At 33.8% G+C, this 18,303-nt stretch overlaps 2 protein-coding genes across 2 annotated transcripts in view; one reads left to right on the forward strand and one right to left on the reverse strand.

Annotated features, from left to right (window-relative positions):
• Positions 1 to 18,303, forward strand: part of LOC129231149 (glycine receptor subunit alphaZ1-like) — a 69,415-nt gene that overhangs the window by 48,395 nt on the left and 2,717 nt on the right. The window contains exon 6 of the mRNA XM_054865396.1: positions 1,247 to 1,474. Coding sequence (XP_054721371.1) covers positions 1,247 to 1,474 — 228 coding nt within the window. The remainder of the gene's footprint in view (positions 1 to 1,246; positions 1,475 to 18,303) is intronic.
• On the reverse strand, positions 11,316 to 12,501 carry LOC129231574 (glutathione S-transferase Mu 1-like). Its single transcript, XM_054865931.1, has one exon. The coding sequence runs from the start codon at positions 12,448 to 12,450 to the stop codon at positions 11,791 to 11,793; it is 660 nt and encodes a 219-aa protein (XP_054721906.1). The 5' UTR covers positions 12,451 to 12,501; the 3' UTR covers positions 11,316 to 11,790.

Raw genomic sequence — 18,303 nt, forward strand, 5'->3', positions numbered from 1 at the left:
CCTGAGCCCGCTTCGGGCCCGGGCTGAGATCGTCTCATCTCTAAAAATAACCTCCACGTTTCATTTGACCTGAATCTTTTGGACTTTTTCTGTAGGAATATATTAAACAGCGAGTGCATCCAACCCTTCTAACAATATTGGAAGAACTTTGAAACCCTATTACGGATGCTTGTGCCAGTGTGCCACCTGCCATGCAGGGGCGTGCACGGGGGGGGGGGGAAGAAGGGGCCCGAGCATGAAGGGGACCCGAGATTTTTAAAATGAGGAGTGAAATATGTATATGGATGTAGGGGTGAACAATATAAAGGGAAGCCCGTAAAAGTCATTTGTGACGGACCCCGAAATGTCTGTGCACGCCCCTACTGCCATGTCGCACAAGGTGCAGCGGGGAGTGCAGTACCGTCTTCAGGGGTGCATTTGCAGTGAAATACACAATTTTCAGCATTACAGATTAATGAGCATGAGACTCACTTTCAGGAAGAGCAGTTTTGCTTAGAGCGATCAAACAAATGTGCTTTTTTTTGCGATTTTAATTTTGATCATTCTTGTAGGCAGTATATTTTTTGCACTGATCCTATGCTGCTGAATAACTTGATAATTAAAGCAATAACTTGAATTCTGCCGCCAGGTGGAGCTACAACTTTTTTCTTGCATACATATATATATCCCCAAAGAAACGGAAGTCACTGTTTCAAGTCGCACTTCCTTTAATATTTTTCCTCTTAGGTCAAAACAATTGTAAAAAAAAAAATCATTTAATTTAAACAACGACAATCCGAGCTGATTTGCGCCCAAAAGTGTAAACCAGCCCTATATACTAGGCTGTTTTTTTTTTTTTTTTTTTTTTTTTTTTTTTGAAGCTGTTCAAATTTTGTCTTGTTGGGCATTTGGAATAGTTTACTAGAAGTTGCTGTTAGTAAAGCCTGTAAAGTTGACCACACTTATAAGTTGACCAGCTGTCTCAGTTAACCGCCTTTTTCAGACGTTACAGAAATAATTCTATTTTATATAAAACAACCTCTATAAGTTGAACGTAAGTTGAGCGCTAAAGTAGTGCACCGGCAAACGGTCAACTTACACAGGAACACATATTTCAGTGTTACAACAGGGTGAATAGTTCTGAGAAGGTTCTTAATCTTCACTGGGGCAAGAGCTTAATAGGCGCCAAAAATCGACTATGACCGACTTAGCTGGGTGGTAAAGAGTCTGTTGCTGGTCGTCACTTTTGTGTTTGTTTTTGTTTCAGTGGCCCACACCGAAGACGAGATGCAGCTGGTTTGGCACGAGAAAGAGAATATCACTCAGGGAGACAATATCGTCCTCCCACAATTTGAAATCATCCAAGTGGCTAGCGCCGACTGCAAAAAAGGTGAGCTTTTCCCTCGAGAGGTCGCCAGACGCTTATCTTCAGACACCGAACACCCGACAAGCAGCATTTCACTTCTCATGGCTTGCCATTTATCTGAAGGAACTTGTGCGCAATTAATCAGTTTTATGGCCATCTATTTCTAAAGCACTTTTTATCAATTGAGCAAAGGAGAAGCTGACGTTCAAAAAGACTTTAATCGAACACACTCTCACACGTAAGAAAACGAGCTAATGTGTGCATCACATGACTTCCTTTTACGCCAATTTAATGATAATAGCACCTTGGAATAAGCAAGGAAACACTAATTATATTTTCACCCCCAGTTTCTTGCGAACCAAAGCTAAAAAAAAAAAAAAACCGTTTTACACAGATTTATTTCCCCATTATTGGCAATTTTAATGTGATTCAGTGGTTAACTCTTTAAATATCACCAACATTGGCCAAATTAAAACCAGACTTAAAAATTAAAAAGAAAAAAAAATGGCCAAAATTTTCGCTAAGTTGGTGACAAAACTGGCGGCCAAAAGCTTGGCGAAACATTGCCAAGTGTTTGACAAATTATAACACCACTTGAGTTAGCATTGAAATTAACATTGATTTCCCCCAAAAAAGGTGTAAAAGACCCCCTTAGGAACATCCGAATGCAACCAAAAGGGACAACTAGACCCCACTAGGAGTCTATGTACCAAATTTCACCTTTCTAGGACATACTGTTTTTGAGTTATGCGAGATACATACACACATACATACGTATATACGGACGTCACGAGAAAATTCGTTGTAATTAACTCGGGGATCGTCAAAATGGATATTTCGGGTGTCTGTACGTTCCTAGGCGTACGTTCCACGTGTGTGGTCGGGTCGAAAAAAAATCTCAACATTCATTCGGGGGTGAGCAAAATGGAAATTAATGCCGATTATTGAGTGAATTTTTTTTCGCGAATACAATACTTCCTTTTTTGCAAAAGGAAGTAAAAAATCGAAATCGAAAAGGGGCAAAATTTGAGAGTGGGTTATTCTGCAGCCAATTAAAGATAACAATATAGGATAGTTTGTACAAACCAAAAAAAAAAATCACTTAAAATCACATACAGAAAAATATGAACTGTTCTAGAAAGCCTAATCTGTATAGTTGACGAATAAAAGAAAAATGTCGCTGTCTACCGTCACTTTTTCCTGTGATTTGATAACCACAAAACAGTATATTGTAGTATTATAAGGCCATGACTGGCCTTATTGAGACTGCGGTATCCTTATTCAGACTCCGTAAGATTGGGTAGAGGATATGATTCTGTGCTGCATATGCTGCACATATGTGCACGAACTGTGAACAGGAGTAACCAAAAAACAGAAAATAACGACTTATCAGGGTCCACGAATGTGACGATAGATCTTTCTGTTTTCCATTGAAGTAAATATTGAATTTTTGATGAAGCTTTTGAGTTTATCGATTCTGCTTTTACGTTTTTATATTGACAACAATTTTTTTTTCTTTTTTTTAATTCGATAGTACTTTTTTGGCGTTTTTCAGGGCTGACCTTATTGGGAGCATCTGATCCTAATAAGCCCAAATTACCATTCTTTGTTCCAACTGTCTAATATATTACTTTTAAATTAAAAAAAACCGCCTTCAAAAAATACCCAAGAGCAAAAAAAAACAAAAAATAACTGATTACACTTACATTCTATTTCCTACCCAAACATAGAAATGAAATTTATTTTACAATTCCAGTACAAAAATCATGTAAACTAAACACCGAATTCTAAAATAAACACTGATTTTGATTACTATACGATGAATTATTTTAATACCTAACTAATTATGTACGATCTCTTAATTTTTAATAACCATTTGAAGTCGGGGCCTCCTATAAACTATTACCTTACGTAACTGAGTAGGTTTAGTGTTATAGACTTTCGCGGTTTGTTAAATTAGCGTTATTTTCCATGATACAATAACCCTTTGTTTATTTTCAGCCATAAAGAAGTTCTGAGTTCTCCGTGAACTTGAATTTCAGGGATGTAAATTAATGTTAAAAAAGAAGTGAGAACATGTTTTCATATGTTTAACATGTGCAGATTGTAACAACGAAGAAAAAATACATTTCCCTGAAAAATGTATCCATTAAGCCTATATTAATGGAAAATTCTTCACCTCCGTGAATCTCACCTTCGTGACAGATCTTATCACTGTCATTATTTCTGAAGTGAAAATAAATTACTTTTAAATTAAAAAAAACCGCCTTCAAAAAACAAAGGAACTAAAAAGTAAAAAATAACCGATTACACTTGCATACTATTTCTTACTCACACCTAGAAATGAAATTTATTTTACAATTCCAGTACGAAAATCAATTAAACTAATCACCCAATTATAAAATAAATACTGATTTTAATTACTATACGATGAATTATTTTAAATACCTAACTAATTATATACGATCTCTTAATTTTTAATAACCTTTTGAAGTCGGGGCCTCCTATAAACAACTACATAACGTAACTGACTACCCACCGAATTCTGAATTAAACACTAATTTAACTATACGCGAAATTTGTCTTTAAAACTAAACCTACTCAGTTACGTTAGGCAGTAGTTTATAGGAGGCCCCGATTTCAAAAGGTTATTAAAAATTAAGAGATCGTATATAATTAGGTATTTAAAATAATTCATCGTATAGTAACCTCCTTTTTTGAAGTCGGTTAAAAACAGAATTTAAACTTAAATTTTCACATGGATTTATTTTTTAATAAGTCATGTGATAACTGCAAAATTTGGAGCCAATTGACTCATAATTGAGCGAGATAGTAATCCATGAACCTAAGGATGGCCTTATTTGGCGCACTTACCGTATACCGTCAAACATACTTTTAAAAATATTGCAGCCACTTTCCGAGTCTAAAAATTTTCTCCAATTCGGTTTCAAACCGAAAGGGAGAAATTTCATCTCGCATGTCAACTAAGCCAGCACTCTCTTCTGTCGATTAACTACTCTCTTCCTCTGAACTCTTTAATTACGCCGAGGTCATCTAACTCCTGTAGCTGTAGAAAAGTATTAATTGCATCGCTCTTTTGTGAATTCAGTTATAACAAATGCTGAAATTTACTGGCATACTAATGATTTTATTTTTATTTTCAATTAAATATCAGGACGCAAACCACTCGTTTGTTCATTACGATGCGTTTAACTTAGTAAATTTCATCTTTATTGTAATGTATGATGTTCATGCTTCTTGACACTGAGGGTGCTCCAACAAGAGGCCACTGAAGGATGCTGTGACCTTCGAAAAAAAATTATTTCTTCGGCAAATTTTTGCTGACGATTTGGCAAATTAGGAGGCAATATAGCAACAATGAGTTTTTCTTTTTTCCTTTCTTTAATTTTTTTAAATTATATTTTTAATGATGACTAATGTTCTTTCTCCTTAAACGTTATGTATGTATGATATGTGATTATGTGTGTGTGCGTATTAGTATTTTATCATTCCGTAAAATTGAAGTTTCATTCGAAAAATCGAGAATTTTCCCTCTCCCAAAAAATTTATTTGGGGGTACTCTTTCTCAACACACGTAAGAAAACTACAATAGGTGTATATGTTGCTATAAAAGTCCGAAACCTGGAAAACGGTTCAGTCTCGAAATAGGAGATTTCTTCAAAAAATAAAATCTTAAAGCATTATTGTTAGTAAAAGTTTTGAAAAAGGAGTCTTTGTTTAATTAAGTGTCCGGCATATTTTGCCTGTAGATAGCAGAGCTAAATATTTAAAATTTCCTTTAAAAAAAAACATCTTTGCTTGTCACAAACAATTGTCTGACGCTAAAAAGGTGAGATGCTGTTTTTTTTTTTTTAATTTTTCGACAAAAATAATAATTATCTCAGGGGTAGTAAATGTAATGTCTAGATATGTATCAAGCTAAAGCAAAAACATCATTATTATGAACATCAGATAAGTACTAATTACATTCAGGCACATGTGTTTCGGTAGCTCGACTGTTTTTTCAATGGCATGGACAAAATAAATCATGCTTAGGACTCTAGTATCTGTCCAAGCTAAGGACAAAACTTAAATTTGGTCATAAACCAAAAAATAATCGCAGTGCAATACTTCTTTCTGTGTCAGATAAAAATACAAAAGTTATATGAAAATAAGTAAAATATATGTCATCAGATATTTAACTGCTATTCCCAAACTATGACAGGTGCTTCTAATTGCAAACTAATTTTATATAGTTACCTGTTATTGTAATACTAGCTGACCCGTGTGAATTATACAAATACAAATACAAATGTGACGACCAGCAACAGGCTCTGGGCCCAGCTAGGCTGGTCCTAGTCAATTAATTAGTCCCCAATGAAGATCAATGGCCCTCTTAAAGCTATCCACTCCCTTGCTCATTACCGCCTCTTCCGGTAAGCTATTCCAAGTGCCCACGACCCTGCTAAAGTAGTAGTTTTTCCTGATTTCCAAGTTAGCCTGAGATTTAAATAGCTTAAAACAATGACCCCTTGTCCTGCTTTCCCCGCAAAAATTTAATCCATTTACATCTTTCATTTTGATAAATTTAAATAACTGAATCATGTCCCCTCTGACTCTCCTTTGCTCCAGGCTATACATGTTAAGCCTATTAAGTCTGGTATCATAATCTAAATCTGAGAGTCCCCTTACTAATTTAGTTACCCTTCTTTGAACCCTTTCCAATACAAAAATATCTTTCTTCAGATAAGGCGACCAAAACTGAACAGCATACTCCAAATGAGGTCTTACTAAACTCCTATATAAAGGCAGAAGAACTTTCTTAGATTTGTTTGAAATAGATCTATTGATGAACCCAAGCATTTTGTTGGCTTTGTTACTAGCAATACTGCACTGTTGACTAAACTTGAAGTCCTGATTTATAAAGACACCCAGATCCATAACATTTTCTGCCTGATTTATGACTGAACCCTGTAAACGATATCTCATACGCTTATTTCCATGACCTAAGTGTAGCACTTGACATTTCCCTACATTAACTGCCATACCCCATTTATCTGCCCACTTAGTAATATGATCTAAATCCTCTTGCAGCTGTTTTACTTGTTCTTCATTTTCGACAATCCCCATAACTTTTACATCGTCAGCAAAACAATTCATGCTTCCAGAAATATTTTCATTGATGTCATTCATAAATATAATAAATAAAAGAGGCCCTAAAACTGATCCCTGAGGAACCCCACTTAAAACATCACTCCAATTAGAATGATTTCCTCTCACAACTACTCTTTGCTTCCTACCAGTAAGCCAATTTCTAACCCAAAGTAAAGTTTTTCCTCCTATTCCAATGTCAGCTAACTTGCTGAGAAGAGCAACATGCGGTACCTTGTCAAAAGCTTTTTGAAAATCAATATAAACAACATCCACACATTTTTTGTTATCTAAAGCTGAGGTAACCTTGTCGTAGAAATGCAATAAATTAGTAGTACAGGATTTACCTTTCCTGAAACCATACTGCAAACTAGTCAACAGACTATTAGTCTCTAAGAACATCATGATCTTAATTTTGATCAAAGTTTCAAAAATCTTACAAATCACCGAAGTCAAACTTACAGGTCTATAATTCCCAGCAATACCTTTTGACCCCTTCTTGAAGAGTGGCGTTATGTTAGCCAGCTTCCAGTCCTCTGGCACCGTCCCCGAGTTATAAGAAGCATTGAAAATATTCAAAATAACATCCACTAATTCCTCTGCACATTCAACTAAAATTTTTGGATAGATATTATCTGGTCCCGGAGCTTTAGTTGCTTTAATCTTTTTCAAATGAAATAAAACCTCCTCCCTGGAAAATACAAAATCCTCAAGCTGTATAATAGCTTGTGTCTTGTTAGTGTCAACTGTATTCGGGTTTGACAGCGGTAATTCAAAAAGCATCATTTGTGGACTACCCCTAATGCTAAAATAAAATAAAACTGGGTGAACAACGTGTAGCTCTCGACAAAACATAATTCTGACATTGGCCCATATAGTGAATATCCAGTTAGAGGTACAGGGACTTTCAGCTTTTTACACTTATGGGATAACACGCGACACCCCCTTTGAGACTTGTCTTCTTCAAAAAAAAAAAAAAAAAAAATCTCTTCACCATAAGAGCAGAAAAAATAGGAAAATAATGCTTTTTTCCAACTCAAATTCACAAAATTATTGTTGCATTTTTATAACAATAAAAATTTAATAAATAATTAATAGAATACCTAGTTGAGGTTTTCTTTTGGTTAGCTTAAATATTTTTTTAGGAATAATGAACAATATAAAACATATAATTAAAAAATAATAAATGTATTTTTAAAAAATTCAACTTTTACTAAAATACTGGTCTCAGGTTGGGGGCCTCTGCTCTATGCGATTCTAATGGTTGTGAAGTTAATACCCAGACTTCTCTTGTAATAACGAAATTGAAAAAAGCATTTTTAAAATGCATGCTCTTTTTTACCCCTGTGAAGTGTTGTTTCCGGTTTAGTTCCTTCTTCAGAAAAATGACAACTTTGAGTTAGAATGATTTTTTTTCCAATTTTTTTACAACGTGAACACAGTTTTGGATTTCAGAGCTCATACGCGTCATATCTATGTTCTAGTTTTGTGCCGAAAAATAAGTGAAGAACATTGAAAATAAACAAGAAAAAAGAAAGGATTGTTTTGATGACTTTTTAAATACGTGGACGGAGGGGGTATAACTCTATGAGTCCCCAAATTGCTACAAATGTTCATGCTTGTGAACTTTTTACCTCTCTATCACTCCAGCAGATTGTTAACGGTTAATATATTAATGCTCTGGATTTTTTTTTGTGGAAAATCATAAACATTAGGCCTCGTGCGGCATACCTAAATGTTCTTTTATTTGAATTTTAAAAAAAATGTGGTATGTGTGGGTCTACGGGAGTCACTTTTTATCAACTTGACATTTTGAATTTCCAAAAAAAAAAGGGTTTTTTTTTTCGATATACCCTAATGTGCACTCGAGAAATAATGCCCTTGTATCAACTAGATCCGGTCTCCCCTATTTATTAGCGTATTACATGTATTAACGGAAGAATAAATTTGCAATCCTGTCACCAAAACATGCGAAACTTAAAACATTTTTAACTATTGAATTTAATTCATATAAACGATATAAATACAGAATCAACTATGAAAATGCTTATTTAGGGTCACAATGTTGGGGGGGGGGGATGATAAACAAGTAGTTTGAAGTTTTCTTTTGAGAAATGAAAAAATGGGTACATATGACTTCATGGGAGTAAAAACATCATTTTTTTAAAGCCGGGGAGGGGGAAATCCCCCTCCCCCGAATAACGGGAATGGCAGTACCTAAACGGTGTTCCGACACCAGTTCACCCCTGGTATATTCTCATATTCTGTGTGTACTTTAGAGCAAAAACGAATAATGACAAAAAGTTATCAAGTTTCTTATTTTTTTCTGACTCAATGCAATTTTGAAGCCCTAGCTCAACGAAATTTAGATCACTTCAAGAGATTATTTTCTCACGCTATATTAGACAGTTGCATTTGATTTAAAACTAATTTAACTATATTTGAATGACAAGTGACACTGCTTGTTTTAATCTCTTTTGCCAGAGTTGTAGCATAAAACAGGGCTTTTGTTTAAAATTGATAGACCATCCCTACTCAAGCTTCTAGTTCAAAATAAAATGCACGATTGTTGAAAAAACAAAGATTATAGGAACTTGGTAAATGTTGTTATTATGACTCAATGCTAGGACACTGCATCACATTGGTTGTTGTTGTACGGAAAAGTTTACTACCTCGTAGACAGGACAAATTTTTATCAAAAATTATATTTCGTCAGAGTCTGACAATGCGTGTTCTTGCTCCAAGGAAGATACAGTAGCTCCCAAAAGTGTTCGTACACCTTGAAATTTTGTAGTAAAATCAAAACAATGCAAAACTAAATTCGAATATGAAGTCTAATTTTTTTCACACCATTCCTATGTCATTCTGAATAAAACCTAGTAGTTTTTTTCAAAATATTGCCAAATTTTATTTTTGAAGTTTGTCAAAAAACGAAGAGAAAGAGAAAAAATACGCCACAAAAGTCATCGTACACTGAAATATTTTCGAATAAATTCATGATTAAAATTATCACATGTCGTTTTTTTATTATTTTTGTACTGTGTTGACACTGTAAAGTCATTTAGCATTAATTTTATGTTTATTTATTCCCTAATATTCTGCTTATTATTTCAAAATGGCAGGTATGCGTAGAAAACAACAAACACGATTCGAAATTTGATTTTTTTCCCTCACAGTAGCCATAAATTGGTTTGAAATGTCTCTAAATTAGTTAATTTATACCATTCTATAGTGAAGTGCTTGATAAAATGCTTTAAAGACCAAGAATCGGATCGAAAACAAGGTAAGAAAAGGTCAACTGGCAAAGTTATTGTAACAAAGTGTGATCGGAGGTTTACGGTTAAAAAAATTATGAAAAATACTCATTTGATCGCTGAAAAAGTTTCTGCAGAATTGAATGAAACATTTTACGTTTAATTTTCACCTAAAACCGTTCGCCAAGTTCTCTGATTAGCTGGATTAAAGGGGACCTCTTCCCGCAGAAAATTTCTTGTTCGGACAAAAAACAGTAAACTTACGCTTTTCGTCGTAAAATCAATGATAAATAAGCTCAAAACATTTTGGAACAACGTCTTACTTATAGATGAAAATAAATTCAATATTTTGAGTTAAAATGGTTTATAATTGTCCATAGAAGAAAATATGAGGAATTTAATCTTAAGAATTTAGCTGGATCAGTTAATCAGGACGGTGCAGGTTGTGAGAGGGTGCATAACAGCATCAGAACTTGGAAATTTGGAATTTTTTGATGAAATAATGAATTATGCTGTTCATTTAAATATTTCAAAAAACAATTTTAAACTATTAGCCCAAAATTTGGCAATCGGAAACAACTTTTTTTTTTAATCAAAACAACGATAAGAAGTACACGTTTGCGTTTGGTGCCTCAAAAATTGTCCTTAAACTTAGAAATATCTCCTCAATCGCCAGATTTAAAATTAATGGAACATATGTAGAGATATCTGGTGGCTAGATTACGAAAACACACCATTGAAACGAAAAGCGAACTAAAAACAGTAAGACTTGAAGTGCGGCTGAACACTTATTCAGAAATTGCATAAAAAAAGAAAGAAAGAACAATGAAATCTATTCCCAGACGTTTAAAAGCTGTTGTTGATACTGCATGTATTCTACTAAATAATAATTTTGTAAAATTTTGTTATTTACTAATTTTTTTGACATTTTTTCAAAGTGTACGAAGACTTTTGTGAGATAAAATTTCCGGCACTTTTTGGTTATTGATTTAAAAAAATTAAGTTTTAATGTTTTATTAAATTTTCGTGCAGTTTTGTTAAAAATAGATCATAGATCTTATAATTAAATATCTATTCCGATATATTAATTCTAACCAATGCCATAGGGGCCTATTTCATTGAAAGTCGTAGGTGTAGGAACACTTTTGGGAGCCACTGTATATCTTTACCGATAACATTTATCTGTACCATATAGCATATAAATATTTTGCAAATATTTGTATGCACAAAATATCTAATGCAAAGGGGCGACCCGGTGGGAGGTCACCGTGACCTCCCAAAAATGTCCTTGCTCGGCAAATTTTGTTTGACGACTCAGCAAAAGTATCATAATTTGTCGAAAGTTGGAGCTCTATTCGGCAAAATTATCATCATTCGGCGTAATTAGGAGTTCCATTTGGTAAAATTATCATCATTCGACAACATTTTAAAAGTCCCATTTCGCAAATTGAGAATTTCCAACCTCCCAAAAATTTGAGTTCGGGTTGTGCAAAGTACGAAATCTGAAGGTTCTGCAAGTAACTTTTCTGTCATAATCTCTTTTGAATTAAAATTAATACTAACAATATGTTCGAAGAAATTTATTTTAAGCAGAATTACAAAAAATTATCTTCATGTAAGAGATTTTTTTCTGCGATATAGTACTTATGAGTACATCGTTTCATGCAAAACATAATTCAGAACAATAAAAATATTGTGTGGGAATAATGAACACATTTACATTAGTGGAATGCTGTTGGACTTCTTGTTTCCTCCACAAAATACAACTGTCACTTACCTTATATTTCATATTTTTCACAAGCTTATCAACAGATCGAAACTCTGTTTTCTCTTTGGAAAATCAATCTAACACTGACATTACTTTGTGCACAAAATATCAAAATGAATTGCGTTTTTTTATTTCTTTTAGAGTAGTGATAAAATCCTGAAGGTAGTTCCGTAAAATAAATTTCAATAATTGATTGTCTCAAATTCACTGCATATCCACTTTTTTGAAGCACCATTTATTTTTATTTGATTCTTTCGATTACTCGAAAGGGTTCAAACTCGTTTAGGTTCCGTCCCTTTTCCTCCGAAGTAGGCTACAGGCCCAAAAATTGGCCAACGCTTGTAAACTGGGGATTCCAAGTATTGCTGAAGTTCCGGCAACTTCTCGAAACGGTCACAGTATTCTTTTAAGTTTGGAAAGTCATTGAGAACTGAGGGAATGAGAAGGCGATAAAAGTCGAAGGTGTCATATGCCATAAAATCGACATAAGTGACTTCATCTCCTGCAAGAAACTTTCCGTCCCCGAGGAAGGCAGAGAACAGTTTTAGTTGAGCGGGCACATTTTGGACAAATTCAGGCTTTATTTTTTCGTATTCCGGATTGTAGCACGTTCGGATCATGCTGGTACGGAAATCGACGATTTGCTGCTCGGCCAGCTCCGCCCTGACCTTTTCCTCTTCCGTTTTTCCGGTCAGCTCGAATTTCCGGGCCAAGTACCTCAGGATGGCCGTGCTCTGGGTGAGTTTGACCTTGTCGTCGATGTAATAGGGTAAATTGGGAAAGTCCAGGTTGAGAGAAAATTTATCATTTTGCCAGTCATCGTAGTTCAGGTAGCGCTTGTCTTCGAAATCGACCCCCTTGTAGTGCAACAAATAGCGAATCGGCTCTGCCAAGCCGCGGATGTCCCAGTAACCCAAAGTGCTACGAGCCATGCTTCAGATACTTTCGATACTTCCGATGTTCAACGAGAAAGTAATCCGACTCCGCGAGTTTCAACCCAAGGCCGAGAGCCGGCTATCACGTGGGTTGACGTCGGCTAACAGATTTATTTTCACGTCATTTCCTTAATGTCTTATCTCTCCGAAGGCGATAAAGCTGGAAATGGCAATTGAAACAGATTTAGCACATAATTTTTTAGATTTATGTACTTTGCATGCGACAAGAGGGATACACTTTTGCTGAACACTAGTAGAGGAAATGACGAAGTAGAGCAAGCAGGAAAGAAGTTCATTAAAAAGCATTCCGTGTGTGTGGATTTTTTTTTTTTTTTTTTGTCGGAGATATTCCCTTTCTTTCAGTTTTTTCCCCCTTTCATTTCATTTCAAATTGTTATTCAACTAAGTACCAAAAATGCATTATTTTTTCTTCTATGCTAATTTTGTTCAACTATCAGAAGTTTCTTTTTCCTCCCCCCTCCCCCCTCTCTCTCTTTCTACAAATTTTTATATCAGTTTCCAAATTTATTATATTTCTAAAAATGCTTCCTTTCTTTCTTGAAATTTTATTCAACTATTAAAACTGCCTTTTTTTTCGAATTTTTTCAGCTACGAAATATGCCCTTTTTTTTTTTATTTTATTCAACTGGCCAAACTGCTCCATTTATTATTGTAATTCAACCACAAAAATGATTTCGTTTTTTATTTTTTCAATTCAAGCTAAAGAAAAAATTGCATTGGCAACCAGCTGGCAACCTTTCTCTGATAATATCTGCCTACGCAGATCAGTTGATATGCGTATTTTTAAAATTTTAATTAATTGCTCCTGTCAGAAGAATTCGACACCTATCAACATAGTCAAACTTTTCAAAGTAGAAAATACGCTCCTCCCTAATGTCACCAAAATCACTTATATACACTGAATAATTATTATTTGCACTCATTAAATTAATTTTTTAAAAAAAGGACAAACTGCAATACTTAAACTAAAAAGCACATCACGAAAAATATTTAAGTCATGTTTATATCTAATAAAGCCCGGCAGAGGGTGCAAGGGAGTGCATTTTCGCTTTTTGCTTCTAAAAATAAATTTAATTAGTTAGACAGAGACAAACGATGAAATACTTTAAAAACTACAAAATTAATAACGAAATATATTATTCTCACGTTTTCGTACATGAACGCCGGCTGCAAGAAGGAGCGCTTTTCCCCTTGGCTTTTAAAAGTAAAATAAAGTTATTTTTGAAAAAAAATAATTCAATACTTTTTAAATTTTTTTATGAAATATTAATTTTAAATAAGTGCAGTTTATATATAATATATAAATTCATTTCGAACAAATGACAAATTACAAAAACATTGCTATCAGACAAATAAAGCTTATAAATTAAATAAGTTTGACATAGATGAAAATGAATCTTAGAATTCACTTTAAATTAAATAAAGATTTTTAAAAATGTTAAATAAAAAAACATAATAAAAAAGGAGAAAATTAAAATAAATAAATAAGAAAAAAACTTTTTTTTTTTTTTTTTTTTTAGAGAAGGATGATAGTTTTTTTTTTTTTTAAATAGAATGAAAGCTTTGAGAATATTTTTTTAAATATCATTTCTCATAAGATTGCTTAAAAATATCTTTACCAAGAGCACAGATTTTGATGGATGTCTACTAGAATTAAAAGAGTCTTATTACACAAGTCTATTTTCAGATTTAAGAAAAGGGGAGAGGAGTGGGAGGGTTTGAATAATCTCACATCGAAAATAGCAGCTACTGAAACATTTAAAATTTTCAATTTTTATTTCTAACGCTATATGCATCTCTGGCGTACTATAAAATGTGGGGAGGAGTTTTAATAAAAGGAGTTGAGATTTTAATACCTGGCCACATTTCTAGTGGTCTGCGATGGGAGGTTCCGGGTTTGAATCCCGGCTCGGGCATGAATGAACGATGGGAGGTCCCTTGTTCGAATCCCGGCTCAGGCATAGATGTACTGTACACCCAAACCTGTTTTTGTGCGGTGGATAGAGATCGCATAAAAAAAGTTTGTTTTATAAATAACTTCGTTCGTTTTATATATAACTTCGTATATATAATTTAGTCAATTGAGTTCCAATCTGGTTGAAATTTTCATATGCCGCACAAAAAAGTTCGCACAAAAAATGTCGCACAAAAAAAAAAAAAAATAATAATAATAATAATAAAAATAAATCGCACAAAAAAGACCGCACAAAAACACGTTTGAGTGTACTCTCTCTCTCTACTGTTCTTCCTTTCTTTGTGTGAATATGTTGTGCTGTGAATAGGCTGTCTGCTCTATAAACGGATCCTTATGGGCATGTGCGTCTTGTAGAAGTCAGACTTCACACCAAATTACGGTACAGTTGGAAAAGTGATGCAGCGCACCCCAAATTGCCAAGGAAGTTGGCACAAGACAACAACAACACATTAAAAAATGAATTTTTTTCCCTTTGAAAAAAGTAAAAATACGATTTTATATCCTCAGAAAATAATAAATAAATGAAAGAAAAGAAAAAAGAAAAACATGATTTCGTTTCCGACAGATTAAAGTTTTTGCAATCAAGTACTGCATAGAGGTGACTGCTCCGTCTTTCTAAAAGTTATAATTCTACGTAAATTTCAGTTTTCCTTCTCAGAGTTTTAATTCATCACGCTAAATATCAAACAATGCGAATGAGTCGCAATATTTTAAAAGTCATAACATATTATTGCATGAAGAAATCATCAAAAAATGAATGATGTTTGCAGTAAGAAATTTGCGCAATCGTTATGTTAGTCAGGGTAACGTGGTTGTGGTGAGCTTTCGAAAATCTGAACACGTGACTCGCATTTAACATGTAGAAATTATGTTTACAAACTAAAATGCGTACTCATTTATCCGCAAAGCAGAACTGGCTAACATGAGGAGAAAGTGGTGGTCAAATATGGCGAGGGGAAGGGTGTTACAATTGACATCTTTCTCGAACTGAGTATGCTTACTTGACTGATATCTGTCGACAGTTGTGCTCCCCAAACAGTAGTTGACCAAAACCACTTTCATTCTTAGTCAAAAAAATAACCCAAACGTGCGCTCTATTTCTAATTGATACTCTATGGTATCTACCAATCACAATGATAATAGAGTAAACAATATGGCACAAGGATAACAGGGTCAACAAACTTTACTTCGATCAGAAAGATCGAAATGCAATCAATATTCAGTTTGTGATTTGATCGCTCAAAAAAAAAAAAAACCTTTTTAAGTCAACTAGGTTTTCAAAAATATGTCCAAATAAAATGTCTTTTAGTTATTTATGGAAGGATAACACTTGATCCAATCGGTTATGTACTTTTGAAACAGTGTTCATTTCAAAACGAGTGGTTTGCTGACTTCCTGAGTGTGCCCAATTTTGTGTCAGTTAAATTTTAAATAGCAGAAATCGGAGAGAAAAAATTTTTGAAAAATTGTTTTGGAATATTTCAGATGTTCATTAACTGTACTTACAGTGAAATAAGAAAACGTTTGTAGTGGTTATGTAATACTTCAGAGCTGCCTGATTGATTTGAAATAGAATGGCACTATTTATTTTTATATAAACAGAGCCTGATTACCGAAGGGGCATGCGGGGGCACAGGCCCCTCCACTTAGATTTCAGGGGGGCCCAAAATCCCCTTAAATTATCATGCTAATAAAAAATAAATAATTATTTCACTCAGAGAATCTAGAGTAAAATGACATCATTGATATTTATGCAATTGCTAAGACAAGGAAAAAATCTCTTATTTGTTGATTAAAAAAAAAATCCCCTTAAAAACTTGACCTCTTTGCAAATCCTGAAACCACTCTAAGTTTAGTCTGTATTTACTATTAACAGTTATATCATAAATAACTTTAATATTTACGGTTTACTGCAACGGAAAGTTTAACCTCATCTTATATAATTATCGTATACTATATCTCTTCTACTTTTTAAATGTATAATACTATATTCTGATAAGAGGTATCACCAAATTTAGCATGGTTTTTGTAAATACGCAAGTATTGAAATGTTTTATAAGCTTCATTATATAAAATAGGCAGGAATACGGGGGGAGGTGGGGCACAAAATGAATTTCATGCTCAGTGTCTTCAAAAATCTTAGTCAGGTCCTAGGGGGCCCTGAAATAAAACTGTGCCCCATGTCTAATATCTGAATGATCGGGCTCTATATATAAAACAGTCTGAGTAAACGTTGACCATTTTCTTTGCAACTCCGCAACTCTAATTGTCTGTCAAGAAGTTAAAGCTACTGTAAAGTTATCATAACTGTAAGTGATTTATTACATACAAGTGTGTATGCAAGCCTTTGAGGAACGGTGGCTTCGTTTGAGCATATCAATTACACTGTGTGACACGATTTTTCTAACATGTAAACTATCACGTGTATTGAGTTACTTAATTGTAACCAAAATTTCCAAATTATATGGGTATCTAACACGTCACGTTTCTTTTTTATAGCCTCTATAACGTTTTCATGCACCCTCGCTTTTAATGTGATAAAAATAATTTAATTTCATATATAGTTCAATAATTAGAAGTATAAAACAGCCTATTAGTACATAATGTCAAAAAAAGAATCTGCAACTGTCATTGTTTAATACCATATTTTACTTAAATTAGAATTTCTTCAAGTTTCTGAAGTGACAACATTTTTTTCTTAATTTACCTCTTATTTCGAAAAAAAAAAATCTACCCATTCATATGAAACTCGGTTTGACCAAAAATTTTATCAAAACTGTGGAAATGGCAAAGGATTTTGGTATTTGAAAAGTATTTTTCGAAATTGAGTAACGCTAAATTTAAATCAGATTTTTTTATCGACCCACAAATAAGAACGTTTACGAAGAACAATGACCATGATGAAAATCTCAACCCCAAAAAGAACTAGCAACTTGGCTGTCTCTAAAAGTGATAACTCGAGGATTTTTAGTCAGTCATAAAACTAAAAATGCCAAATTTTTAGAGAAAAACCTTTTACAAAATTTTGAAACAATAGGGTGCAGAATTTCTTTGAAGAAACATTTCTTGCATCCTTACTTCGATTCTTTCCTTCCTAATCTTATGATGGTGAGGATAAGCTTTTTTATCGAGATATTTTTTTCCTTACAATGTATGTATAAGTGTATATTATTACTATTTTTGAATTAAGATTCAAAATATAAGTAGATAAACATGTTAGATTAAATTTAAAAAATTCATATTTTAGCCCTTTATAGAAATTAAATTTGTCATAACTTTAAAATGGTACGTGTTACAAGAATTTAGTTCATGTATTCATGTTTAGGAGGTTCAACTAGACATAGGGAAAGGTCGTTTAGTATCGGATAGCGGGTAGTATCGGACAAGGGCTGCTTCTTAATTCTGCCGCCAGGGGCAGCACGTACTGGGTCAACATAGTGTGCCGTATTGAGGAAGAAAGCCACAGACGCCATATTGATTCAAATCAACCGTTCGTTCTGGTGTGCAAAGCTAGTTGTTTGTTTGTTGAGAGACTTGCAGTGCACGAACTTAACTTCTGAGGCATATATTTACACATAGAGTAAGTTATATTGTTTCATTGTTATACCTTTAGACTGATAGTATATTAATCTAAGTATTATGAGCTATAAAAGTGTCTAGATTAAGTAATAACCTAATGGTGGTTAAACAACTGTAGCTTTACAGTCGGGTTGTATCGGACAAAGTTACTGGCACCAAAATAAAATACTGACGGTGTTTTTCTTTGTCCAACAGGTTGAGTAGGAAAAATCACGACATAAATGGGATGAAATAAATATGAAAGAAACCATTGAAAAAGTTGGACTAAATAAAAT

The sequence above is a fragment of the Uloborus diversus genome, chromosome 10, assembly GCF_026930045.1.
Source record: "Uloborus diversus isolate 005 chromosome 10, Udiv.v.3.1, whole genome shotgun sequence".
Lineage (NCBI taxonomy): Eukaryota > Metazoa > Arthropoda > Arachnida > Araneae > Uloboridae > Uloborus > Uloborus diversus.

Bases quoted from the DNA above. Each gene is read 5' to 3' on its own strand.
- LOC129231574 (XM_054865931.1), bottom strand. From the start codon at position 12,450: ATGGCTCGTAGCACTTTGGGTTACTGGGACATCCGCGGCTTGGCAGAG.